The 26,093-nt window shown below is 61.2% G+C and overlaps 2 protein-coding genes across 5 annotated transcripts; one reads left to right on the forward strand and one right to left on the reverse strand.

The window, feature by feature from the left end:
* Positions 1-51: 51 nt before the first annotated feature.
* Positions 52-15,452, reverse strand: LRRC56 (leucine rich repeat containing 56; the record flags this gene model as incomplete). Its single annotated transcript, XM_082660994.1, has 11 exons — positions 52-937; positions 2,216-2,349; positions 2,563-2,705; positions 2,807-2,871; positions 2,950-3,126; positions 3,533-3,716; positions 4,500-4,700; positions 4,770-4,866; positions 12,569-12,629; positions 13,134-13,221; positions 15,276-15,452. 11 exons carry the CDS (start codon positions 15,450-15,452, stop codon positions 645-647), a joined length of 1,620 nt encoding a protein of 539 aa, XP_082517120.1. The 3' UTR covers positions 52-644.
* Positions 15,453-18,442: 2,990 nt separating this feature from the next.
* On the forward strand, positions 18,443-22,773 carry HRAS (HRas proto-oncogene, GTPase). Of its 4 annotated transcripts, none has more exons than XM_082660846.1 (6): positions 18,443-18,526; positions 21,128-21,289; positions 21,457-21,635; positions 21,726-21,885; positions 21,981-22,057; positions 22,408-22,773. In XM_082660846.1, exons 2-6 carry the CDS (start codon positions 21,179-21,181, stop codon positions 22,469-22,471), a joined length of 591 nt encoding a protein of 196 aa, XP_082516972.1. In that variant the 5' UTR covers positions 18,443-18,526; positions 21,128-21,178; the 3' UTR covers positions 22,472-22,773. The 4 variants fall into 4 exon arrangements, with proteins under 4 accessions (XP_082516972.1, XP_082516971.1, XP_082516974.1 ...); XM_082660845.1 differs by lacking the exon at positions 18,443-18,526 and adding an exon at positions 19,780-19,934; XM_082660848.1 differs by lacking the exon at positions 18,443-18,526 and adding an exon at positions 19,780-19,934 and having other exon boundaries at positions 21,976-22,057; positions 22,408-22,546.
* Positions 22,774-26,093: the final 3,320 nt, after the last annotated feature.

Below are 26,093 nucleotides of genomic sequence, written 5' to 3' on the forward strand. Positions count from 1 at the left end.
TTATTGAACCAACGCCGCCTACCAAGTAAACCGCATTTCTGTACACCTGGGAGTCGAAAATGATTCGCTTGGTTTCCGGGTATCCGGCCCCAAGAGGAGGGAGCTGGCCACCCCATCCCCGCGCGGGGAACCCCACAAGTCCACCAGGGATGGGAGGCGTGGTCGCACCCTGGTTGGCCTAGGGCAAAAGCCTCTGCTCGGGACCACGGCAACCCAAGGGTGGCTCAGAGCCCTGGGGCGGCTGGAGGGCTGGCCAGGGGATGGACAGGGCCCAGCTACAGCCACCTCGGCCTGGGCCCAGTCTGCTGTCTTCCAGGCCTGCTCCTCCAGGGAAGGCCAGGCCACACGGAAGAGGTGGGCAGCTGGGCCAGCGGTGGTGAGTTGGACCATCCTCTCCTGGGCTTTCCCTCTTCCCACCCTTGGTGGTCCCAACTCCTAACTTCCCTCTACCAAGAGAGTCCTCTCCTGTACCAGGCTCACTTCCCACCCCCCAACACACCCGCCCAGGTCCTCTGGCTTCTGTGAGGCCAGAGTTCACACGGGGGCTCCCACGATCGCCCTGGGGCCCTTGCCTACCGCCCGGGCCAGCCTGGCAGTGGGTAGTGGTGTACACTAGGGGTGGGGCTGGGCTGGGGCGATGAGGTTCAGGTGCGGCATGCACTGGAGGCTGGGGGTCTGGCTGCTGGATCTGGTGCTGGCTTTGGGCCTGGACAGCCTTCGGCTCGAGGGCTGGGGCCTGAGGCCACCTCTAGGGCTCTCGGAGCAGTCACTGCAGCCAGCCCCTGACCCAGGCCAGGCCCCAGACTACCCAGGGCTCTGAGGTGACGCCCCCGAAACTGCAGATCTGTGGACCCCCAGGAGCTGCTGCCCCTGTCAGATGGCATGAGGGACTTGGGAGGAGAGGGGGTCAGGTTGTAGCCCAGGGTCCTGGAAGGCTCTGGAAAAGAAGGAAAAAGACGGCATGTCAGACAAGGGCCCCCAAGGAGTCACTTGGGGCGGTCACCATGGGCAGGGCTGCAGTGTCCACTGTGGCTCCTCCCCTTAGCCCTTCACCCCCCCCAAGGCAGCACCCCACTGCCCCACTTCCTGTGCTCCCCAGGGAAGCTGTGGCCCCTCGGCCCTGTGACCTCTGACCTTTGCTTGAGCTGGACCCACCTCTGGGGAAGTCTGGGCTCTAGCTTTGGGTCACTGGGTCCTGTCCCCTAGGGCATGCTCACAGGCTGGTGGCCCTGGGGCAGTTCCCAAACCTCCCCTACAGAGCGAGGCCCTGGCACCTACCTGAGGGCAGGCTGGGTGGGTGTGTCCGTGGTCACCCAGAGCCCACCCGGCCCCGGACTGTAGTAGGAGGTCCTGGCACCCCTTTGTCCCTCACTGCCTGTCACCCCTCCAGCCACTCCTCCTGGCTGCCTGCCTGCTCCCCCTCCACCTTTCCACCCCTCCTGGCTGTCTCATGGCCCACCTTCCCCAGCCCCTCCCCGCAAGCCGCAGCCAGCACAGGAAGTGCAGGGCTTTGACCTGCCCTATCCCTGCTCCACCCTGGCTTCCTTGATGCGCACCCGCCCCCAGTGCCACGCCACCCCGGAGGGTCATTGGGCCAATCTTGCAGCCTACATTCTGTGGCCCCTGCTTACAACGCCCCCTCCCCGGGTTTGCCCACCCAGCTGTTCTGCCAGTCGGGTCAGACCCTTCCTCCAGGAAGCCTCCCTGGGGCCTGCTGGGTGAGGGGTCTCTCTGCCTTAAGGCCCTGCATTTGCTCCTTTCAGCCATGGTCACTCTGAAGCCAGTGTCCCTGAGGGAGGGCCTCGCCTGGCTTAATTCTGTGTCCCGAGCCCAGCACAGGCCCTGTCTGCAGAGGAAGGGCAGTCCCCCTCCCGGCCTTGGTCTCCTGCCCATCTGGTGGCCTTGCTCCCTTGGCTGGCCTTGTGCCGTGCTCCCCGCAGGACTTCTGGTGGGTCTGTCCTGCTTGCTGTCCCGGCCCCTCACTGCCCCCACCCCTGGGGACACTTGCTCTTTCATCCAGGACCCCTCTGGCCGCTGCTCACACTGTGCTTCTCTGGAGGGCCTTCTCTCTCTCTCTCATCCAGCCCCGGTGGCCACATGGTCCCATGGGCTCAGGGGAGGGGGACTTGGGGTTGGAACCCCTTGGCCGTGAGGCCCCACCCCCAAGAGAGGACCTCCCCGTCCCACCCATCTCAGAGCCGGGGTCGCGCGGTACCTGGGGCCAGGCTCGGGGGGCGGGGGCGAGTCGTGGGCCCAGCCTCGTCCTGCTCTTCCTCAGGGCCCCTCTGTGGGCCCCCAGGGGCGGCAGCCGCCTCCTCCCGGGACTCCAGGCACCTACTGGGGAGGGGACTGGGGTGCGGGGAAAGAGAGAGGCTGCAGCCCTGCGCCTCCTTTGGAGCCAGTCCCAGATGAGTGTGGCTCGGGCTGGTGCCCCAGCCTTGGGCTCCCGTGACCAGCCCCTCCAGCCACCAGGAGGACCAGCGAGCACTCAGCTAAGGCAGGTCTCAGCCAGAAGGGACACACAGGGTGGCGGGGCCAGGCTGGGGGGCAGGGAGAACCCACCGCAGGCGCAGCTCCCTCAAGGCCGGAAGGCTGGCCGAGGCCAGGAGGTGGCGGCTGTCTGCAGGGTCAGGCCCTGGCGCGGAGGCCCGGGCGGCCAGGTCTTCGGGCCCGGGAGGCGGCAGCCTCTCTGGGTGCGCCCCAGCCTGGGGAGGGACAGGCTGTTTCAGGGGCACGGCCTTCGGGGAGGTGCTGGGGCAGGCGCCGTCAGGCCGGGGCACGGCCTGCTGGGGGGAGCAGGCTGTACCTGGCACTGGTGCCGGCGCTCCTGCAGGCCTTTGGCGGGGTTTCCACAGAGGACCCGGCCGGCACCTGAAGAAGAGGGTGCGGCTGGGCCTAGTTCGGGGCTGAGGGGCTACAGGCAGCTTCACGCCGAGGTGGGTCGCCTACCGTGGGTGAGGCTGCTGGCGTCGTCCTCTGGGGCTGGGCCCTGGGGAAGAAGGCCTGCAGGCAGGGGGCCCCCGGGGACCAGCAGGGAGCGGGGCCAGGGCCTGGGGGCCCTGCGCTGGGTCTCAGGTGAGCATAGCTCGGGGCTGCGTCTCCAAACGGGGGATCCGTGGGGAGAACCTGCACAACAGTCAAAATCAGAGGTCATCAAAGCCCACGCCAGCCGGCCACCCAGGATCCCCCCAGCTGAACCCTGTCCACGGAGCAGGGCCCCCCACCACCCAGCATCCGTGTGCCCGAGGCCCAGCGCCACCAGGGGGCAGGTTTGGCCCTCCTTTCCCCCTGAGGATGGTTGGGGAGGCCCCCACCAGGGCTGCTCACAGGGAGGGTGTCCTGGCCTGGGGGTGGGTGTGCAGGGCTCTGGGGATGGGGCAGGTTGGGGTGGGTGGGGGGGTTCGTGGCTGAGAAGGGACACGAGGCGGCTCTCCGGCTCTGAGAGACCTGTGGGCGGGGCCAGGGGTGGGGGGGTGGAGCCCTCTCCTGGGGCAGCCCCAGCCCGAGGCCCCTGGACGGCTTCCGTCTGTACCCAGCCCAGGGAGCAGGCTGTCCAGGACGCTGCCCTCCTTGATGGCCTCCTTCACCACGAGCCAGTCGTGGTCCAGCTTCCGGGAGGTCGTCAGGCGTGTGTGTGTGGCCGGCAGCTCATCCAAGACCTGCAGCTGGGGGACGAGCTTCCTGACCTCTGCCCGGTAGTTGTAGCCCTGGGGCACCTGCGGTGGGGGTGGCAGGCCTGAGTCTGGTGGGCCCGTCAGGCCAGCATTGCCCTGTAGCCGCTGCCCCCAGACCTGCTGGGGGGCAGTGCAGGGGAGCTGGGGGTCGGGGATGCCATCTCTCTCTGCCCAGGCGGCCAGGCCAGCCTGGGTCACTCTGGGAGAGCAGGGACTGCAGGGACCCTGGGCTCTTACCCATGCATGATCTCACTCTCTGGGCTCACTGCCAGGGTCCAGGGGTGCCCTCTGGCCTGCGGAGCTGCCCTGAACTCAGAGCTCTGGCCCAGTGGGCGGCCGCTGTGCACAGGCACCATGAGTAGCTGGGCAGGCGTGTGAGCTCTGGGGGTGCACGGGCAGTGCGGGGGTGTGTGCAGCCGCGGGCGGTGTGCACAGACCCCCGGTTTACGAGCAGCGCTGCAGGGGGTGGGGCTGCCTCTGCACGGGGCCTGCATGGGTGTGTGTATGTGAGCGTGTGTGCTTGTGTACATGACTCTGTGGAGACTGCACAGAACACGCGTGGTTCCCCATGGCGTGTGCACAGACCTCTTGGGGTGTACGCGTGGCCCTTCGGAGTCTGGTCCCGGCCTAGGAGGACGAGCTGGCAGCCGCCGGGCCTCCAGCAACATGGGAATGAGCTCCTAGTGAAGAAGCCCCGGCAACAGGCGGGTGTGCCCTAGGCGTGTGTCCTGGGATCCCCTGCGACCTGGCCGGAGTTCAGGTGGACAAAGCAGTGCCCGGGCCGAGAGGCTGGAGCTACAGAGCGCCTCCCCGCCCGGTGCCCACCTGGTGGGCGGGGCCGGGGCCGGGCCACAGGCATAGCGGGTTGCCCTCCAGGGTAAGCGTGGCCAGCCGCGGGCACAGCTGCAGGTAGCGCAGCTGCCCTGGGTCCTGCACACAGTTGCCCTCCAGGTCCAGCACCTCCAGCTGCTCAAGCAGGCACAGCGGGCTCAGGTCCGAGACGTCGTTGTAGGAAAGGTAGAGCTCCTGGGGGGCACGGGGGGGCTCAGTCAGGGCCCCCCTCCCCCCGCACTCCCCGGAGCGCCGCAGACCCACCTTCAGAGCCGGGAAGGAGCCGATGCCATCCAGGTCAGCCAGGCCGCAGCGAGCCAGCCACAGCACCTGCAGGCGGCCCAGGGAGGTGCCCAGGTCCCTGCAGAGGGTAGGGTTGGCTGGTCAGTGCGGTCCTGGGGCGGAGGGTCATGTCTCGGTGGCCGTGAAGGCCCTGTGCCATGCCTCCTGCCCAGCCGCCACCCACATCTGGCTGTCTCCAGGTTCAGGGACAGCTGTGACTGGCTTGGGTGGCCTCCAGGCCGAGGAAGGGGCTCCAGAGCCCCCGGGCCCCTGTCTTCCCTCCTGGCTGCAGCCGCCTGTCTTGGGCACCTTATCCAACCCCTGCAGGGTCCGGGCCTGGCCGCGGGAGCTGCCCTCGTGCTAGACGGCCGCTGCCTGCTGTAGTGGGTGTCCCCTCCCCAGCGGGGTCAGCCGGGGTGTCCTCCCTCCCTCTTTCCTCCCGGCCTTTTTTGTGGATGATTTCCCTGTGTCACAGCCCCTCCCCCTGCCCCCACCTGGGACTTGTTTGTGCCACCCTCCCTTGGCGGCCACTCCCCTGCCAGTGGGCAGGCCGGGGCTCTCCCATCTGCCCCCGACCTCAGTGGGCCCCACCTCTGCCCGCGGGGTTCTCTCAGCCTGGGTGACCCTCGTCTCCTGTCCGGGCACCGGCCCACTGTTGCACATCCTTTCTGTCAGCTTCTGGGATATTCCCTTTTGTATTTTCTCTCCTCGCAGTCTCTGCTCTCATATCTGGAGCTCAGCCTCTCACGTGTGGTCTCTGAGAAGGAGCTTGTTCTCATCCCTTCTCTCTCCCATTTCCATCTCTTTGCCTTTCCTCTGCTTTCTGGGAGATTCCCTTCTCTTCCAACAATGCTGGTAACATTTTTTGTCAGCCCTCATACATTTAATTCCCAAGCGCCCTTCGTTGTTCTCTGATCTTATTTCATGGCATTCTGGTTTTTTTTTTTTTTTTTTTTCTGGTACGTGGGCCTCTCACTGTTGTGGCCTCTCCCATTGCGGAGCACAGGCTCCGGACGCGCAGGCTCAGCGGCCATGGCTCACGGGCCCAGCCGCTCCGCGGCATGTGGGATCCTCCCGGACCGGGGCACGAACCCGTGTCCCCTGCATCGGCAGGCAGACTCTGAACCACTGCGCCACCAGGGAAGCCCTCTGTTTTTGTTTTGAGGGTGCAAAGAAGCCACGTCTTCTTCCGTGTCTCTCAGAACATTCACTGAAGGTGCCTGGACGTTTTACTCCCCTCCTGGCATTGTCTGCTTCCTCTGGGGTCCTGTGGGTTTGTCCTGACTTCCCTTTCATGCTGGGGGTATTATACTATTAATAGCTTCTTGGGCATTCAGATTGGGAGTGAGGGTCTGAAATGCTGACTCACTGGAGATGCTGAGGTGAGGGGCTTCCCTGCGGTGATGAGGTAGCACATGTTGGTCCTTGCTGGCCGCCCTGCCCTCCCTGCCCCGGCTCCAGCAGCTCTGGTCCCCCCATGGTCCTGAATCGCACCTGCACTCTGGTGCCCCTGGTCTTGGCATCTGCTCTTCCTCCTGCTTTGGGGGCTCTGCCTGCTCCCCTGGTCCAAGTGAAGGCGCCTCCTCACCTCTGAGGTGTTCCTGGCCCGCCTCACCTTTCTGCGTCACTGGGGCCCATCTTCCGGTTCACAAATTCCCCTTCGGTTATGTCTCATCCACCGACTAACCTGTATGTTGCGTTTTTTAAGTTTTGTTCTGTTACCGTAATCTCCACCTTTAGTTACAGAGATTCCATGTTTCTCCCCAGTCTACCGCCTTCGATGCATTTTCCAATCATCTTTTAATTGGCTGAAATTTGCGTCTCATGATTCCTTCAAGAGGGGCTAATCAAACTATTTTCCTTAATTTCTTACTCATTCCAAAATGTTGGCTGGGTATGAACTTCTTGATTCATACCGTCTTTCTGCTGGGCTGTGTAGACATCATTCTACTGGCTTCTGGCTTTGAGTGTTTCTATGGAGAAGTCTGAGGAAAACGTCCTTTTTTTTCTCTTCTTAAAGGAAGACTTGATCTCTTTCCTTGGCTGCCCCCAATATGATCTGTGTCTTGAAGTCCAGGAACTTTATTAGGATACGTTTCAGGGTTGCCAATTCAGTTTCAGTTTTTTATTTCAATCTGTAGATGAAAGTTTTCTTTTATGTCTGACAAGTTTTCTTTATCCTTTAAACAACTGTTAGGTTCTATTGTTTCTCTTCACTTCTGTAAAGATTACAATTCTGCACATGCCAAACCTCTGCTAGTTGCCCTTCAGGATTCTTTTATTTCTTATTTTCTTTTATTTTAAAAAATTGTTTAATTTTTGGCTGCATTGGGTCTTTGTTGCTGCATGTGGGCTTTTCTCTAGTTGCGGTGAGTGGGCTTCTCATTGTGGTGGTTTCTTTTGTTGTGGAGCACGGGTTTTAGGCGCATGAGCTTCAGTAGTTGCAGCATGTGGGCTGAGTAGTTGTGGCTCACGGGCTCCAGAGAGCAGACTTAGTAGTTGTGGCGCACGGGCTTAGTTGCTCCGCAGCATGTGGGATCTTCCCGGCCCAGGGCTGGAACCCGTGCCCCCTGCATTGGCAGGCGGATTCTTAACCACTGCGCCACCAGAGAAGCCCTAGAAAGTTAGATCTTTAAATATATTTATCAAAAAACTGGAAGGAGTAGAACAATTAAGCTAAGCATTCAGCTCAAGGAGCCAGAAAAAGAACAACAGCAAAGAACAAAAGGACATGAAGGAAAGATGTAATCAAGATTAGAACAGAACCAGTAATAACTAGAAAAAACATAGAGAAGATGAACAGAGCCCAGTGCTGATTCTTTAAAAACTTAATAGACAATCCTCTGGCAGGACTGATCAAGGATGAACAGAGGGACAATGCAAATAAATGTATGGAACTTAAAAAGAGGAATAATTATGGCTATAGCAGCAATTTAAAACAACAAAAACCATTATGAACAAACTATATACCAACATTCTTGAAAACTAGACAAAGCTGGTGCCAAAAGAAAGAAAACTAGACTAATAACCACTGAAGAAATTAAACAGTGATTAACACCCCTCGCCCCACCCCCGCCAAGTCCCCGGATCTGGATCAGTTTTAAAAATAAGATCTATCATGGAATAGACAATCTCTATCTTCCACAATAATTTCCTGTACAGGAAGTTTCAAAAAATTAAGCAGTTGAAGAGAACAATAAAAGGGAGGGCCCCGTCCAAGTCGGTCCTTGATTCCAGGACCAGAGAAGTACAAACTGGGGCATTAAAGCACTATCACTCATGAAGACTGATGTGAAAATTGCAAAGCAAATATTATTTTAAGGTTACAGTGATTTAAAAATAACTCATCAAGTAGTGTTACTGCAGGAATGTAAGGATGCATTACCATCACAAAATCTGTCAGTGGAATCCAGTGCATAAATAGACTAAAGGAGAAATATCATTTTATGATCATGTCAATAGATGCAGAGGAACCCAGACACACACCTGTTAAGAGCAGGAACAAACCAAGGATGCCTGCTACTGTCATTGCCGCTGTCTAACATCGTACTGGCTAGTAGATCCTGGCCAAAGCAATAAGACAAGAAAAAGGAGCAGGAGGATTTGAGTGAAAGACAGCACTCGTAACTTGCTGATAACATCACCATCAGTATGGAAACCCATCTGAATTAACAAATTATTTGAATTAATAGGACAGTTTGGCAATAATGTTAAATACAAAACAAAGGTACACTATTGCCAGAGGTAATAGACCCATTTATAAAAATCAATTGTTTTATTGATTTAAAAAATCTATTCTAGGAAATCCAAAAAAGAGGGCATATATGTATACATATAGCTGATTCACTTTGCTGTACAGTAGAAACTAACACAATATTGTAAAGCAACTATACTCCAATAAAAGTTAATAAAATAAAAATTTTAAAAATCTATTCTAAATCAGCATAGTGTTTCTCTAAATTTGCAACAATCAAACAGAATACAGCAGAATCAGGCCCTCATCCATGATTATAAAAATACTATAAGTATGTGGGAATTAATTCAGTTCTGGTTTCAGGGAGCCCTGCCTTCAGAGGAGGCTGGTGTCCTGCCCTGTCCCAAGTGGCAGCAGGGTGCACAGGTGGGGGTCCTGGTTAGCCCACTCCAATCATAATTCCATTCCCTTGCTAGTGGCTGGTGTAAGAGAGTGTATACATGATACAGTTCTGGCCAAAGAAACACAGAAGAATGCTGGGAACCTTCTTGTTCTTACTGATGGACACAGGAAGGCACATTTCCTGTTATGGGATGAATTGCATCCTCCCCCCCCCGAAATTCATATGTTGGAGTCCTAACCTTCAGGACCTCAGAATGTGACCTGACGTGGAAACAGGGTCTCTGAAGATGTAATTGGTGGAGGTGAGGTGGGCCCTAATCCAATATGACTGGTGTCCTTACAAAAAGGGGGAATTTGGATCTGGACACAGGAAGAAGAAGGCCACGTGAGCTGAAGGCAGAGATTGGGGTGATGAGTCTACAAGCCAAGGAATGTCAAAGGTGGCCAGCAAACCCCCAGGAGCGAGGAGTGAGCTGGGCTCTCCCTCTGGCTCAGAAGGGGATACACCTTGATCTTGACTTGTGGCCTCCAGACCTGAGGGAGTCAGTCTCTGCTGTTCAAGACACCTGGTTCATGGTGCTTTGTTCAGCAACCCTAGAAGACTAGCTACCACACTCCCTCAGCCCACCAACGTGGCTGCAGCAGCCCCAGGCATGGGGATGGGGGCCACATCCTGGGGGCCACCGGCTGCGTGAGCCACCACCGGGCTACTTGTGTGCCCTCAGAGACAGGGATTCTCACCTGTTCTGTTCCCTGACATATCCTCTGTGCTTAGAACAGGGTTTGCCCCGTGGTCCTTAGGCACTTAAGGGATAAACAATTTCTCACTGCTCAGGCCGGTTGGCTGCAGGTTTCTGTAACTTGCAGCTGAAAGCGTTCTAACCTATAAACTTTACAGAAGAAGTTTAAAGACTCTATTAAAAACATTAAAGCACACATGAATGGAGAGCTATACCATATTCATGGATGTATATAACATAAAAATTAACCCAAATGAGCATGTGCCTTTTTAAAATTCCGAAACAAAACAAAACAAAATCCTGAAAGATAAGGGTGTGTGAAACCCAGCAAACTGATCGTAAAACTCAAATGCAAGAATAAGTGCTCAGGAATAGCTAGGTCAGTTTGGAAAAAGGAAAACTACGAGGAGGGTAACAGATGTTACAGATTAACACAAAGGTGCACCAATGAAGACTGTGATGACGGAGAGCTCCTCACTCCGCCAGCGTGTCCGCGTGGGCCTGGGGTAGACGATGCTGGGAAAACCAACTCACCAGGTGGTGCTAAACAGAACTGGGTCTCCATCTCATATCAGGAGTGGAAGCAACCTCACAGATAAGTAGGATTAAAGACCCCAAACTGAAAAGTGAGACCGTAAGTGAATAGAAGAAAAAGAATATCTCCAAGACCTTGAGGTGCAGACAAACCTCCTAAAAAACACCCACAATACCAGCCAGAACTGATGGGCTGGAACAAATCAAAATGAGGGGTTTCTGTTTAAGTGAAAGCCACCATGGTCTGAGATCGCGGGAGGAGGAAGGGTGGAGAGTCTTCAGGGGACACACACACGATTAAGTTGTAGTGAGAACTGTCCCTTCAATCATTTTAATGATCTCCAAGTTAGTTGCTGAGTTTCAGAGATTGTTACTGTGGTTTCCCCACACAGTGGTCCTGGTGAAGGATGCTCTTGTCAGATGCTGGCTGGCCTGGAAACCAGCCCCATCTGTCCTCACGTCAGTGACACTTTCAGGGGCTGAATTCTCTCTCAGCTTCGGATGAAGTGACAGCCATCACATGAAAATTACTTTCCAGTCCTCGTAACACTGCCTGGCGTTTTAATGTCTTGACTGTCTCTGTCATCAGCTAAGCTGCAAGACTACTTCACTGCACTGTCATATTGAATTAGCTTCCTTTTACAAATATTTGTTTACTGTCACTCCGGGGAGATTTGCAAACAACATTTGGCCAAGTTTCAGGATTCGCTAACAGACAGCTTAAACATTCCTTACAGTTTTCACTGTCGTTATCAAGGAACAGAACACATGTTTTATATAAATAATGATTTAATTTTTTCTTGGAATTGATTTTTTTTTTGAAATCAAATATTTTGTTTTGTTACAAATGGTAACAAATACTTAATTTTATACCTTCCACTTCTCTTTGTAGTTTCCATCCTTTATATGTTTTCTATATATTTTATTGTTCTTTGAGCTAATTTGTAAGCCTTAATAATGAAGGAGTAAATATGATTTTTTTTGTCTTTGTTAACTTAAAGTATTGACGTCTCTGTCAGAATACTGCTGAACCATGTATAGGTACTAAAGGCAATTCTGAGAACCTGCTTTCCAGACCCTTCCTTGCAGGCCCAGGAGCCATGCAGGAGCCGTGGAAGCTGGCATCCGCCTGCTTGTCCCTGCCTACGGGGGCCACGCGGCCTCTGATCTTCTTTGCTTCCACTTCTAGGCTTTCAGGTGTTTTTCAAATTCTTTTTGATGTTTATTCGACAAACAGCAGTACAAATAGGAAAAATGGTGCAAGGCTGCTTAATGAATACCTTTATCATCTCCTCTGGAAATGACTGGATACTTACAGCCCATTTAAAACATCAGGAGAACTTTCTAGAATTGGGACTGGCCTCCCACTGCCCCAAGATGGCTGTCTGGCCGCATAAAACCAGCAGGGCTGGGCTTCCCTTGTGGGGCAGTGGTTAGGAATCCGCCTGCCAATGCAGGGGACGCAGGTTCGAGCCCTGGTCCGGGCGATTCCCACATGCCGTGGAGCAACTAAGCCCGTGTGCCACAACTGCTGAGCCTGAGCTCTAGAGCCTGTGAGCCACAACTACTGAAGCCCACGTGCCACAACTACTGAGGCCCACGAGCCTACAGCCCGTGCTCCGCAACACGAGAAGCCACCGCAACGAGAAGCCCACGCATCGCAACGAAGAGTGGCCCCCACTTGCCACAACTAGAGAAAGCCTGTGCACAGCAACGAAGACCCAACGCTGCCAAAAATAAATAAATAAAATAAATTTATAAAAACAAACAAACAAAATCCCAGCAGGGTTTTCCTGACACCCATTTTGTTCAAACACCCAATAAACTCTGATATTACCTCAGCTTTGTTCTTTCCAGCCCGAGGAAGTAAGCAAAAACCTTAATCTGTCCTGATTTTTGCATTTTGTCTTTTAAGCTATTAAGATGCTGTTGTGTTTCACGTGGGGCCTGAGGTCTGGCTGGGCAGTAGCGGCCATGCTCCTCTGCTCGTCTTGCTGCGCTGATGGGGGCCGGCTCAACCCCCAGCTACGGCCCCACCAGCACGGGGACACAGCCCTGGGCTGTGGTGAGGGGTGGGGGGATGCCCCAAATCCAGAAGCTGGTCGGTGATGAGCCGCCCAGGCTCGCGGGTTGGGGGTCCTCTGCCAAAGGTCAGTGGGCGCCTTCCGGGCACCACAGGGAGGTCCCTGGAGACCTCGTCAGCCACAAAACCTGGTGTAACCAGCCTGACCCTGACTGCAGGCTCCGGGTGGCTGGCGTCACCCTCAGCGGGGCCTCCAGCGGGCCAGGGGTGGGCGACGTGACCGGGGTGGGCGTTAGGGCCGGGAGCTGGCGATAGTGGGATGCCCAGGACCCCACCCAGGCCGGCAGCACGCCCTCCCCCGTGACCACCGCGGGGGGTGGACACTCACCTCAGGGAGCCCAGGCAGCTGCCGTTCAGCTTCAGCTGGCTGAGGTTGGGCAGGTGCAGCCCTGTGGGGCCGCAGGAAGAGAGGTCAGCGCAGGCCCTGCTGCCCTTGCACCTTCAGAGGCGTCAGCGCCCTTCGGCCCCTGCCGCCCGACGGCTGCTCTGAGGCCCAGGGGCAGCCTTGGGCCACATGCTGTGTCTGAGGCCCGGTTTGAATGACGCAGGCCAGCAGGGGAGGGTGCAGGAGGCACCCCGTGGGGGCAGAGGCACACAGAAGGCCACGGGGCCATGGGACTCTGTGGGGTCTTGCCCCCGGGCCGCCTCCCACGGGGAACTGCAGGCATGGCCAGACCACACACTGGGCTCCAGAGCACAGCCCCCCCAGCCAGTGTCCCAGGCTCCCAGGGCCCCGGGAGAGGGTTATCAGTCCCTGGAGAGCGGGGTGCAGGGCAGGTCTGTGGGTGCAGTGGTCAAAGACCAGATCCTGGTGGGCAGGGCCCGAGCAGGCCGAGCCTTCAAGCACGGCCTGGCCATGACAGTGGAGGGTGTGCATGGGCAGGGGCTCTCACCAAAGTTCCCCAGGCTGTTCTCGTGGGTGTTGACACACAGCTCCAGCACGCTCACCAGTCGGAGGTCATCCACCTGGGCCAGGGCCTGCTGCAGGGGTCGGTGGGGAGTCAGCCCTGAGAGCTGGACAGAAGTCACACACACCCCGCCCCGCCCCCCAGTGAAACTCCTGCTTTTGGCTGCAAGCCTGGAGCAGGTGGCAGGCGTTTCCCTGCCTCACCCATGTTGACTGTGGCCACGATTGGCTCCAGCTGGACGATAAGTGTGATGTGACAGGAGTGGAGATTGTGATCCTGTGTGGCTGGTGGGGCCGTTGCCAGAGAAGGGTGTGACCTGAGGTGTGCTGGTGTCCTAACGAGACCCATGGAACAGACCCAGTGCAGCTTGGGGCCTGGAGCCCAGCTCTGCTCAGCATGGCCGAGCCCCAGCCTCCTTCAAACTCATGGACGGTACACCTGCACTGTAAGCTGATGAGTTTGGGGGTTGTTTGTTACGTAGCATCACTATAGCAATAGCTGACTCATACAAAACTTGGGATCTAGGTGCAGCTCCAATAGCTACCATAACACAAATGATGAAACGATGTGACACTGGATGGGAACTGGTGGGGGGCGTGTGACGTGAGTGTTACTGAAGCTGGAAAGATGGAGACCCAGGTCATGTGACAATGGAATTTTTGGTAAAAGGGTCTCCTGTAGTAACCTGGATGGCAGAAGATGCACACAATGAACCTGTGATGGGGGTGGAGAGGTGCCAGGCAATTGTGGGCAGAGTGAGCTGGCCACAGTTCACTGCATTTGATGAGGTTTTACACAAGGCAGAGTTCAGAGCTGGTGGAGAGAGCCCAGGGGTCCTGGAACTCGTGGCTTGGAAAATAAAATGGCTTCTCAGCTCAAACCAGTAAAAGAAGAAATGAAGAAGGGCTTGGAGTTAGGATGACTCAGTAAGACTCAGCCTCAGGGAGAAACCAGTTGCCACATGCTGACTACATGCGAGAGGGTCTGGGAGGACAGAGGCCTGAGACCCCCGGTTCCAGTGACCGAGGGAGATGCTTCAGCAGCCACGCTTTGGCATGGTGGGCACCGGACTCAAATATGTTAAGAAGCAAGGGTGGTCCTGGGGTGCTTGGGCCACGCTCACACAGGCAGGCTCTCTCCCCAGCCAGGAGCTGGGTGGGGGAGGGGGAGGTCCCAGGGTGGACGGAGTAGCTCTGATCAAGGCATGTCCCCAGCACCCAGCCCGTGCAGCAGCGGGGGCCGGCGGCCTGACGTGACGGGTCCACGCTGGACCAGGACCCTGGGTACTGTGGGCGCTGCAGGCCTGGCTGGAGGGCGGACACACAGGGGCTGCTGGGGGGTGTGGGGAGGGGGCCAGCGGGAGTGTCCTGTCCACCTGCAGTGACCAGACCTCGTGGACCCTTCTCCGAGTTGGTCAGGGAAGTGCGTGGGGACCTCAGGCAGCCAGGCTTCCTTCTGTCGAGTGTTGGTGGGTGTGTCACCCCAGGGTCTCCAAGGGTCCCTCACCTGGGTGCAAGTGTTTGTGTGGGCTGGAGGGGTGCTGGGGAGTGCCTGGCCCTTAGCGTGGCTAATGACGGGCGAGAGCAATGGCCAGAAAGGGAAGGGGTCCGGTCATCAGGAGGTGCAGGGCTGCTCTCTGGGGTCACTGGGCAGGAACCTGCAGGCGAGAGGGTTCTGCAGAACCTGCTGGGCCCCAGTGTGGGGGTGGGAAGCAGCTGCCACCGCACCCCAGGTTTGGGAGAGAGGCTTCAACAACTGCGCCAGATGTGGTCAGTGGGACCCCAGGATGCCCCGCCCTGCAGATGGCCTGCTCCCTCCTCTGCTCATGGCTCCCTGTCTGTGCGCCACGCGCTCGGATGGGCTGTCACCCTGTTTCCCACGGGAATGAGGGGCCTTCTCTCTGGTTCACGGAGGGGTCCCTGGAGCCCAGCGCACGGTAGGGGCTCAGCAAATCTGAGGCTGGGCCTGGCTCGGGCCCTTCTGCGGCCTGAATGCCTGGGGGACGTCTGTGTCACCAAACACCTGGGGTCGGCCCAAGGGTGGAGCAGGCGCAGGGGCCCCAGCGGGCCGAGGGCATCTGTCAGCCATGCGGGCCCCTGCGCCCGAGCCCAGCCCCCCGGCACTCACCAGTCGGGCAGGTGACAGGTGCTCCTCCGGCAGCCGCCCGCTGTGGCTGCCCCCTCGGCTGCCCGGGGCCTTGCTCTGGGGGCGGGGCTTGTGCCGGCCCTGCCAGCTCAGCGCCCGCACTCGGACACTGGCTATGCTTGGCCGAGGCCCGTGGGCTCTGTCCCAGGCCTGGTCCATTCACATCCAACCTGCTGGGTGTAGGCAGAGGGCAAAGCTGCTCAGCCTCTGCTCTTCCTCTGATCCACAGCCCAGCCGAGACCCTGTGCGGCCCTTGATGTACGCACGCACACAGCAAGCCCCCAGAGCCCACCTCTGGCCCGGAGAAGGCTGTAATGGTGAAGCCCCAGCCTGCCCGGGGGCCTTGCCGTCTCCTCCCTCAGCCTGGGCTCACACCCCCGGCCTGGGCAGGCCACCCTCCCTGTGCTTCTGCCCGTCCTTCAGGGTCCACGCGGGGTGCCAGCTCCGGCCTGCCCTCTGAGGCCCCGTGTAGGCCGGGGAGGGGGGCTGCCTCGAGGTCCCGTTTGCCCATTTGCCGCTGTAACCAGCAAGCCTGTGCCTCGGGCCTTGTGCTGTGTGTCCTTCTCCACCTGATGGTCTCAGGCACCCCCCCCCCCGTGCCCATTGAGACCCCCTCACCTGGAGGCTGCTTTTTCCCACCGTGGGCCAAACATCTAGGCAAGAGGGCAGCATGTGGCCCCAGGCGGCACCTGCGGGAGAGACAGTCAGGTTGGCCTCCTGGCCAGGTCACCATGCTCGAGGGACCTGGGACAGGCTGGGCCAAGGCCACAGGGCCCAGAAGTGAGCAGATGCCAGCCTGGGGGCTGGCCCTTAGGTCCTTTCAACCATCCTGATGGGGCACCTGGCCCGGCTGACTGGAAAGACAGCCACATGGGTGACCGACGCTAGGGTGCCTCTGGGTCCATCCAATGCAAATGCTTGGTCTTCAAATCCCCACTTCCCTCCATCCCCAACTTTACACTCTCCAAAAGGGGTCCCCAGCCTGTTGCTCTGGACCATCCCCTGTGGGCTGGCCTCCCAGGCACCCTGTCCCTCTTGGGCGTTACCCCCAGGGCCACAGGAGGTGGTCCACCTGCACCAGGCTCACCTGGCGTTGCTCCTTAAAGACACAGATGCCTGTGCCTGGCCCCAGACCCTGGAATCATCTCTGAGGGTAGAGCCAGAAGTCTGTATGGAAATCCTGGCTTCTTCCCTCCACCTTGGATCAGGGCCTCGCCAACCCCTACCCCTGTGCTCCCTCCCGACCTTCCTGGACTTACTACCTGATAAGACCGACCCCCTTCTACAGCCCTCAGTTCAGTTGAGTGAGTGCCTTGCCTGAGACAGCAAGTGAGCTCTGTGTGGGCAGGACACTCACCTGCCATGTCCAGTGTGCAGAACAGGGGCTCAAGAATATCCCCCAAAATCAGTGAATGTGGCAGATGCAGCTTCTGGCCACTGTTCTTGTCTATCACCCCCTGTGGATGGTCAAGATTCATCCTCCCTGGGGCGGGGGTGATCAGCTAGCCTTTGACAGAGAGGGTGGGAGGGAGTGCTGGGCCTTGGGACAAGCTGCCCGGGCTCCACGTGCCCTTGTCTGGAAAATGACCACACACCAAGGACCCAAGGAGGTGAAGGCCATGCAGGGGAGCCTCACGAAGAGCCTCACGGAATTTCTGGCCAGGATGTCTTTCCGAAAGTTCCTCTGCTGCCTGCCTTTCTCCGGCTGGTGAACGGCCCTAAGCCTCAAAGGAGGACCCCAGCACCAGGCCCCCTAGGAAGATGCTGCCCCCACCTACCCCAGGGCTGCTAGCCTTGGGCTCTGGGAAAGGGATGGGCTGGCCAGACTGTGGCCTGGGATGCCAGTGGGCCACTCTCTTCCCTTTGTGCCTGAGAACAGCTGACCTGAGGTCCTGCCCATGACTAGGCCCAGAGTATGGGTCTAGATTAGCCAAAGGTCTTGGGGTCCAAGGAGCAGGGCCTGGGTTGGAGGCTGAGGTTCCCATTGAGACACTATCCCTTCACATCTACTCACTGGCCTGGACCCGTCCACACTGTTCATGGCCCTGATCCCATCCTGCCCTGCCACTCCGTGAGTCCCCGAAGTTGGAAATGTGGTGGCCTTTCTCTCTCCACGGCCCAGACTAACACCAGCTCCTGGCCGGGCTCATCACCTCTCTGGGTCCCCTCCACCTGCTATCCCTTCTGAGGGTAGGGCCTCTCCCCTCCTAGGTCCCCATCATGGAAACTCCCAGAGTGGGTCCCTAGGCAGGGCTTGGGGTCCCTCCTGTCCCGGTGACCACGAGACCCTTAGCAGGGCCAGGGGTTGTGGGATGGGCCCCCAGGGGACCAGATCTGACAATTGGGGCATCACTGGGACCTCACTGTCTTTCTGCTCCATCCCCGGCCTCAGTTTCCCCCCCAACACGGGAGGAGACAGCGAGGCCTGAGGCCCCGGACCCAAAGGCGCGCTCGGCTCTCACCTGAGGGGTCGGCCCCGGTGCCCCAGCCTCGGGGGCTTGGTCCCGGGCGCCCTCCTTCGCCAGGCGCTCTCTTCGACTTGGGGTTGTTCTCCCGGCCGCGGGGTTGAGGGGCCTGGGCGCCAAGGCAACGGGGGCGGGGCCTTCTCTGAATCTGCAAATATTCATGAGCCGCGGGAATCTTCCAGCTCCGCGAGGCCGAGCCACGCCCCCTAGCAACGGTTGCTAGGGCGGGCGGGAGGGCGGGCGGGGCGGCGGCCAACCAGATTGGGAGGTTCGCGCGTGTCCCGCCCCGCACGCGCGGGAGCGCCCCTGGGGCCGGTAGGGCAGCTGGGGAGGTGAGACGCGGTCGAGACGGCGGGGCGCAGGCAGGCCAGGTGTCGGCTTCCGCAAAGGTGGTCTGGGGTGGAGACTCGCGCCCACCTTTCTCAGGTGGTAGGCGCCCGTGTCGGGTCGTCCCTGAGGCCAAGGCCCTGCGGGATTTAAAGGAAGCGCTTTGGGAAAGGACCCTCAGAAGACGAGGGAAATGCAGACCTGGACTCCTGGAGGGGAGTCCAGAGTGTCCGCGCCGGCGAGAGGCGCCGTCACCCGTTTTCACTTATCCGCCTTTACTTCGCGTCTACGCGCGTCAGGCGCGAGCCGGGCTTCGTCGTGGCCGCGGCGCAGTGCGCGGGACGGCCAACCGGACACAGCCACGGCACGTGGGGTCGGCGCCGTGCCTGGGGCGGGGGCGGCCCCCCCCAGGGGCCCGCCGAGGTCAAGGCTTGCAGTGGGGTGAGCTCCTGGGGAATTAGCACGGAGCCGGCACGGGAGGGGGCCGAACGGCGCGGAAGGGGTAGGAATGGAAGGGGGTGCCGGCTGAGCAGAGGGGGAGGTTTGGCCTTACGTGTAATGCACCATTCTTTCTTATAAACAAGGAGAATGTGTTTATGCGTTACTTTGAAATTTTTTTAAATGTTAAATCATGTACTTCTGAGAATCTCTAAAGGAGATACAATGTGCATATTTATGCTTGGGGTGGGGGAGTCTTCAACCCCCTATGGCAGCTTTTGGGTTGGATTTCCTGGGTACCGTTTGGGCCTCAGGGTGAGCTCCTGCAGGGCTGGGCTCCGGGCTTTGGGGAAGCTGGGTGGACGGGTAGTCTGCAGGGCCTGCCGAAGTTGGGGGAAGCTGGAGATCAGGGAGCGCGGGACAAGGGCCCTCTGCGGAGCTCGGGGCGGGGCTGCGCACTACGTAAGTGAAAAACAAGACCCCCCGCACTGGGTAAAAAGATTGAGCCGGACTCGCTGCTCTGCGGGCTCAGACGTCCCCGCCCAGCCGAGGCGCCCTGCGCTGCCTGGCCCTGGGCGCATGGCTGAGCCGCGCCCAAGGACCCCGCCAAACCGCCAGGCGTCCTGGGAGCCGGGAGGAGCCCCTTCCGAAGCCACCTGCACCTGACCCGCGTCCCGGCAGCCCCTCCGCTTTTCCCCGGCCTCGGGTCCGGGGGAGTCTGCGGTGCTGACCCCGCGGGCTCCACCCTCCCTGAGGCTCAGCCCTCGGGCTGTCCCCTCCGCTCCGGAACCCCTACGGTGTGCTGCGCGGCACGGCGCAGGGACGGCCTAGGGGGGCGTGGGCGCAGCTGTGCGCGCCGTGAAGGTGCCCAGGGGCCCGGCGCTGGGCTCTAGGAGCGGCGCAGGGGCTCGAGTCGGACATCGGCGACCCCGCCCCAGTCCACACCCGGCCGCGGACCCGCTTCGCCGCGGGGTCTCTATCATCCCGCGAGTCCCGCCTGTTCCCGGGAGAGTCCTGGCAGTTTCCGGAGAAGTTGTCTCCCCCGGACCCCGTCCCTAGCGGAGCCAACCCCTCAGGCCGCGGCCCACGAGGCCCAGCCGGGCGGGAACCGCCCTCCGCGCAGCTCCCGGAAGCCCCGCCCGGCCGAGGCCTCTGACGGGCGGGCCTCTCGGCCAACCGGGGTGGGGCAGAGCGGGGCCCGGCGCGCGCGGCCAATGGCAGGCTGTGCCGGGCTGACGGACGGGCGCGGGGCGGGGCGTGCGCGGCCCGGTCGGGTGTCCGCCGCCCGCAGCCCGAGCCGCACCCGCCGCGGACGGAGCCCATGCGCCGGGCGAGCCAAGTGCCCCGACCCCAGCCCCCGCCGCCGCCCCCGCCCCGGCTCCGGCCCCGGGGGCAGTCGTGCCAGTGAGCGGTGAGTGCGGCGGGGGCGGCGAGGGCCGGGCCGGGCGGGGGGCCTGCTGTCCTCGCAGGGCGCGCGGGGGCGCAGGTGAGCCGCGGGCGGCGGCGGGCGGGGCGCTGCGGCGGGAGTTGCGGGCGGCGGCTGGTCCGCTCTGCCTCACCCAGGCCAACCCCTTCGGCTCCGTGTCCCGGGCCCTGTCTTCCGGGGCCCCACAAGTGCACTGGGTGTCCCCGAGCGGAGGCCCGCCCGTGACCATGGCGCTAGGCGGGGTCTCCCACCCGCCAGAGACCCAAGGACCCCTGCGAAGAGCTCGGGCACCGGGCGGCCATCACATACACCAGACGAATCTGAGGTTTAGGAAGTCACTGCCCACTGTCCCCACAAGGGCATCCCTTCTTTAAACGTCACAAATTGGGGGCACCCCAGCTAGGGGCCTTGGCCCCAAGCCTTTTTCCTTTCTCACCTGTCTCCTTATTTCCACACCTCCTTTGGGTCTTTTCCTGTGATCGGCTTCTGCTTCCTGGAGCCCTGGTCCCCTGCTCACCTCCTCACCTTCCTTATGCTCTCCAAAGTTCTTCTGGCAGTGGGGCCCCGTGGGTTTCCCTTTATTTTTCCTTTATGTGGATTTTTTCTTTGGAGCGTAGCCCGAACCTGCCAAGGCAGGGGTACTTACTGTCTGCTCGTTATCGTGTGCCTGGAGCAGTACCTGGCATGCAGTAGGTGCTCAGTGAATACTTGTCAAATGCACCAGCATGCCCGGGGGTGGGGGGGCCTGGAGCTGGTTGTCGGCTGCCACCAGCCTGCCCGGGCACGCTGCTGTGCCCGCCACCGTGGCAAGGCCTGTTCTCATGGGGGCGCTGGTAACGTCAGCCCACGGCGCTTCCAGTTCAGGCTTCTTGCCTACCCAGCAGCTTCTAATTCGGGTGCATGCTTGGGAGACGCTCTCAGCTGTCAGCCTTGCCTCTGGGGGACCGGCTCCCTGCTTCTCTCGCACAGTCATTAAATGCACCCGGAGGCAGGACCCCCCTCCCACCTCTGGGCTGGAGGTGCCACAGGTGAGCGGCTGGGCCACCATTCTGGCTGCCGCCCCTGTTACCTGGATGTCCAGGCCCAGAGGGCAGGCTGGGCCTGGGCAGGCTGGGCCAGGCAGCTCAGCGGGCCTGCCCTGCGTGGTCTGGCCGTGCTGAGTGCCGCTTCCTCGGCAGGTGGGACAGGCGACCACTGCAGTGCCTTGTGCTGTGGTCCTTTGAGGAGCAATGACGGAGTATAAGCTCGTGGTGGTGGGCGCTGGAGGCGTGGGGAAGAGCGCCCTGACCATCCAGCTCATTCAGAACCACTTTGTGGATGAGTACGACCCCACCATAGAGGTGAGCTGGCCCGGCCCCTGTCCACAGCCTGGCTCCTGGCGCGGGCTCGTCTTCTACCCGCTCTGCAGGAAGGGGTCTCTTCGTCGTAGGTCCTGGGGGGCACGAGAGGAGCGAGGGAGGGTCCCGTCCCCGGAGGGCCTGCTGTCTCTAAGCAGTGTCCTCCCCAGGACTCCTACCGGAAGCAAGTGGTCATCGATGGGGAGACGTGCCTGTTGGACATCCTGGACACGGCGGGCCAGGAGGAGTACAGCGCCATGCGGGACCAGTACATGCGCACCGGGGAGGGCTTCCTTTGTGTGTTTGCCATCAACAACGCCAAGTCCTTCGAGGACATCCACCAGTACAGGTGAGCTGCCCGCGAGCCCTCAGGGGCCTCCTGTCCTCCCTCAGGGGCCGCGGGCAGCCTGCCCGCCAGCTCACGCCTTCCCCCTTGCAGGGAGCAGATCAAACGGGTGAAGGACTCGGATGACGTGCCCATGGTGCTGGTGGGGAACAAGTGTGACCTGGCCGCGCGCACCGTGGAGTCTCGGCAGGCCCAGGACCTCGCCCGCAGCTACGGCATCCCCTACATCGAGACGTCGGCCAAGACGCGCCAGGTGAGCAGGCCCCCTGCCCCCGCAGCCAGCCAGGGCCCCGCCCCACCCCGCCCGGGAGCCGCACTCACTGCCCCCTCTCCCTTGACGCAGGGCAGCCGCTCTGGCTCGGGCTCCAGCTCCGGGACCCTCTGGGACCCTCCGGGACCCCCGTGACCCAGCAGCCCCTCTCGCTGTAAGTCTCCCCGGATGGCAGGGCAGCGAGGGAGGCCAGGGCCCGGGTCTGGGCCGACACAGCTCCCGGGGGAGGTGGAGGTCCCCGGAGAGAGCTGCCCTGAGCCAGACCGGAGCGGTGACCCTGGGGCCCCCACCCCTGTGCCCCCAGATTGCCCCACGGGTCCTGGTCAGCCCCAGCCCCTCAGTGGGCCGTGGGGGAGCTGCTGAGGACAGGCCTCCACAGGGTGGCCCCTGGGGCCGGAGAGGAGCAGGGTCCAGCTCCCCGTGTGCGGGGTGGGGTGAAGGGGCTGGGGTTCTGCTCGAGGCCGAGGCAGTGGTCCCCCCCCTGAGCTGGCCTCCTCTTCCCAGGGCGTGGAGGATGCCTTCTACACGCTGGTGCGCGAGATCCGGCAGCACAAGGTGCGCAAGCTGAGCCCGCCTGACGAGGGTGGCCCAGGCTGCCTGAGCTGCAGGTGCCTGCTCTCCTGACAGCGGCATGGGTGCGGGCTGTGGAGGTGCCGGATGAGACGCGGGCTGAGGATGCAGGGAAGGAAGGAAGTGCTGCCAGAGCCTGGCCAGCCCAGGTCGGTGGACAGAGTGACCGCGGGCCTCCCGGGACGCTTTGCACAGACTGTCGTGAACTGACGCCGGCGGCCCCCAGTTGTCACTCTCCTCCAGCCCCGTCCTGGCCCACTGGGCACAGGCTGAGTCGCAGTAAATTATTTCATGTCTTGACCCTGGCATTTGGCTGAGGTCGGGAGGCTGCGGTGCGAGTGACGCCCCAGGAGGCGTGCGGGAACCTCAGCTTCGTGCAGCCGGCAGCTTCTCTGCCTCTGGGGGCCCCAGGTGCGTCCTCCGGAGACCTCTGGGTGCTGTGAGAACCAGCCCGTCTACCACTTAGCACACGAAAATTTATTCACCTTTAACCGGCAAGAGGGGAAACTGAGACCAAAGACTGTCCCTTCCCTGGGAGGGAGGCCTTCACAGGGAATGGCTAGGGGGCGGGGAGCTTCTTCGGACTCCCGGTGGGGTCGATTCTCCTGAGTTTTGGGGACCCTGGAAGGCAGTAACTGACTTTGGCAGAGGGAGGAACACAGCCCGTCGGGTCCAGTGGCACCCTCTGCTCTGCCCCGTGGGGACCAGGTGGCTGCGTGGGGGCCAGCGTCTCGCTGGCCCTGCCCCCTTATGTGTGTGAGGGTCGCCCGCTGGCCCCTGCCGTCCCCTCGTTGGAGGTGGCCTGTTGCTCCCAGGGCCACCTCAGGTCACCAAAGCGGCCTGTGGTGCCCATCCAGGCCCCAGGTGGCCACATCCAGCTCCGACAGGGCTCACCTTGCCTTGGGCAGAGCTCTGGACTGGCCAGGGCGGCCCCTTTAGTCATCATTCCAACTGTCGGGGTGCTCACAGCGCCCCTGCCTTCCCGGGGCCCAAGTCAGGCCAGGCCAGGCGCTTCTGGGTCAGGGCCTTGTGCTGTGTGAGGGGGTCCTGTCCTCAAGGAAGGCCAGCGTGAAGAAGTAGGGCGTGTCACTGTGCTCACAGTCACCTTGTTCTCTGGAGGCCCCTGAATGTCCAGCTTCCTCGTGGACGCAGAGGTTGGGGGTTGTGGGGACGTGCGGGGCTTGCACTTGGTCACTGCCCCAGGAGGGGTGCTGGCTGCAGTCGTCACAGGGCAGGAGGGGTGTCGTGGGCCTGGAAGTGCTCTCTTCAGTGGGCTGGGCAGAGCCAGTGGCTGGGACCTCAGTGGGTTTGCAGGGCCGTGCCTGTCGTGTGGCCCTGCGGGTGGCCCAGGCAGGTGTTGAAGCAGAGAGGACCCAGCATTCCGGCTCAGAGCCGATGTCTGGGGGCCACTTGCCTGTGGCCTCGTGGTTCACTGAGAGGCTCGGGAGGGAATTCCGTCACTGTGGCTGCAGCCGATCCTGAGGACTGTCCTGGGCTGGGGACAGGCAGGCCAGACTCGGAGCCTCCGGGGCCCCCAGCGGGAGGCCTGAGGCCGTGGCCCCCTCGTGCCACTGCTCCTTGGCCTTCAGGATGGCCGGGCCGGGCGAGGGGCTGGGCTGCTCGTGCTGGGCAGGTGGGCCAGGGAGAGCCAGCCCATCTTCTCCGGGGAGTGTCTTGATGCCGGGAGGGGTAAGGGGAGGCCTGGGGGCTGGGGCAGGCCGCTCCAGGCCCAGGGGCCTCGTGGGGAACTCTTCAGGTTTTGCTGGAAATGTACAGGCCAGGCCAGCTTCCCGACCAGGCCGTCCGGCCTGCGCAGGGTGGGCCGGTGGGGCCCTGCATGGCGGCCCCAGCCCAACACTGGAAACAGCTCGCCAGGCCGCCGACCGCTGGCTGTCCTGATGCCCAGCCCTGGCCTGGCCGGCCGAGTCTTAGAGCAGAAGAGCAGATGGATGGGGGTGAGGAGGAAGGCCTGGGGCTCGCCCCACCGCTCACTGCCCCAGAGGGTGACTCCGGAGGAGACTGCTACTCAGTGCCCCTGAGGGAAGCAGGTCCCACTTCGTCCTGCGTAGCTTGGCCATCGAGGCCTGCAGCTGCCTGAGCACCACGTCGTCCTCCAGGGCCCAGGCCCGGGACAGCGTGTCCTGCAGGAACTCCTGCAGGCCTTCCAGGGGCAGCTTCAGGAGGCGTTCTGGGGGTGCGGACGCCATCAGGCCAGCGGGGGCCCCACCGGGAAGACTCAGCTCCCCACCCTGGGGCACCTCCCGTGGGCGGCGGCTGTGTTCCGCTGGGCACCACACCTGTAGGTCTGCTGTGCCCGGGAGAGCCATGGGCAGGGCCACTGCCAAGGGCGTGCTCCGGAGGGCGGCCTCTGGGCTCCTGTGCTGGCCAGCCTGCCTCCTCTGCGGCCTGCACACCACGCTCGGGGACCTTAAGGACTGTGTACACCATGGCCGTCGGCATGTGCTTGCTCTCCAGGATGTAGGCATCCCAGAGCTTCAGGGTCAGCGCAAAGGGGGTCTGTGGGGACAGCAGGCCCAGGAGGGGCAGCTTGAGCAGGGCACGGTGGTGGTCCCAGCACAGGGTAAGAACCCGCCACCGGCCTCTGGCCCCTGCAGTCGCCCGGGCTGCATCAGACAAGCTCCTGCAGCTCCTCATCTGGTGGGGCTCGTCCCGGTGGGGCCGTGGCTCCTGGACTCAAGGTCCTGAGGATCTGGCCAGCACGACCCCTAGTCTGGGGGCAACAGAGCCTGTCCACGCTCGGTGGGAACACCGCAGTGGAGCAGAACGCTGGCTTGCCCACCCCCGGGCTGACCCAGCCTTCTGATGGCAGCCAAAGCAGAAACGGCTGGGACTTCGAGATGCCCTGCGCCCACCAGGAGGGCTCTGGGCTGCTCCTGGACGCCCCGCGGGAGGGGCATGGCATGTCTGGGGTGTGGGGCTGGGTCCTCCCCAGGCATCAGGAGGGGTCAGGGAGCACCTCTGGGACTCAGCCTCCTGGGCAGCCTTGCCCGGTCGACGGAGCACTGCAAGAACCACCGGATGGTGTCAGTGCCCGTGGACGTCTGCTCCTCACCCTGATGGAGGGCACGGGCTCGGGGCCTGCGTGCTCGGCTGGAAACGCGCTCGCCGCTCACCCCCCCCACCCCCGCCTCGGGAGGAGAATGAAGCCTGAACCACTGGATGGTGTCAGCGCCCGTGGATGTCTGCTCCTCATCCTGATGGAGGGCACGGGCTCGGGGCCTGCGTGCTCGGCTGGAAACGCGCTCGCCGCTCACCCCCCCCACCCCCGCCTCGGGAGGAGAATGAAGCCTGAACCACTGGATGGTGTCAGCGCCCGTGGATGTCTGCTCCTCATCCTGATGGAGGGCACGGGCTCGGGGCCTGCGTGCTCGGCTGGAAACGAGCTCGCCGCTCACCCCCCCCAACCCCCCCTCGGGAGAAGGAGAATGAAGCCTGCAGGAGGCCAAGCCCCTGCGGTGGCTGTGGGACGGCGCCTCTGTGCGGGGGCGGGGGCGATGCATCTACTCACCAGGTGTCCTTGCAGCTGGGGGAGGGCGCTGCCTAGAATGTGCTCTTCGTGGGCCTGGAGTCTCAGCAGTTTTGGGAACCCCGGGATGGAG

The sequence above is a fragment of the Grampus griseus genome (genome assembly GCF_964374135.1).
Source record: "Grampus griseus genome assembly, chromosome: 8".
NCBI classification, from domain to species: Eukaryota; Metazoa; Chordata; class Mammalia; order Artiodactyla; family Delphinidae; genus Grampus; species Grampus griseus.

Excerpts from the sequence above, each read along its gene's own strand:
- HRAS (XM_082660846.1), top strand. The coding sequence starts at position 21,179 with ATGACGGAGTATAAGCTCGTGGTGGTGGGCGCTGGAGGCGTGGGGAAG. Across the intron at positions 21,290-21,456 it reads AGTACGACCCCACCATAGAG|GACTCCTACCGGAAGCAAGT; the intron begins GTGAGCTGGCCC and ends TGTCCTCCCCAG. Across the intron at positions 22,058-22,407 it reads ACCCAGCAGCCCCTCTCGCT|GGCGTGGAGGATGCCTTCTA; the intron begins GTAAGTCTCCCC and ends TCCTCTTCCCAG.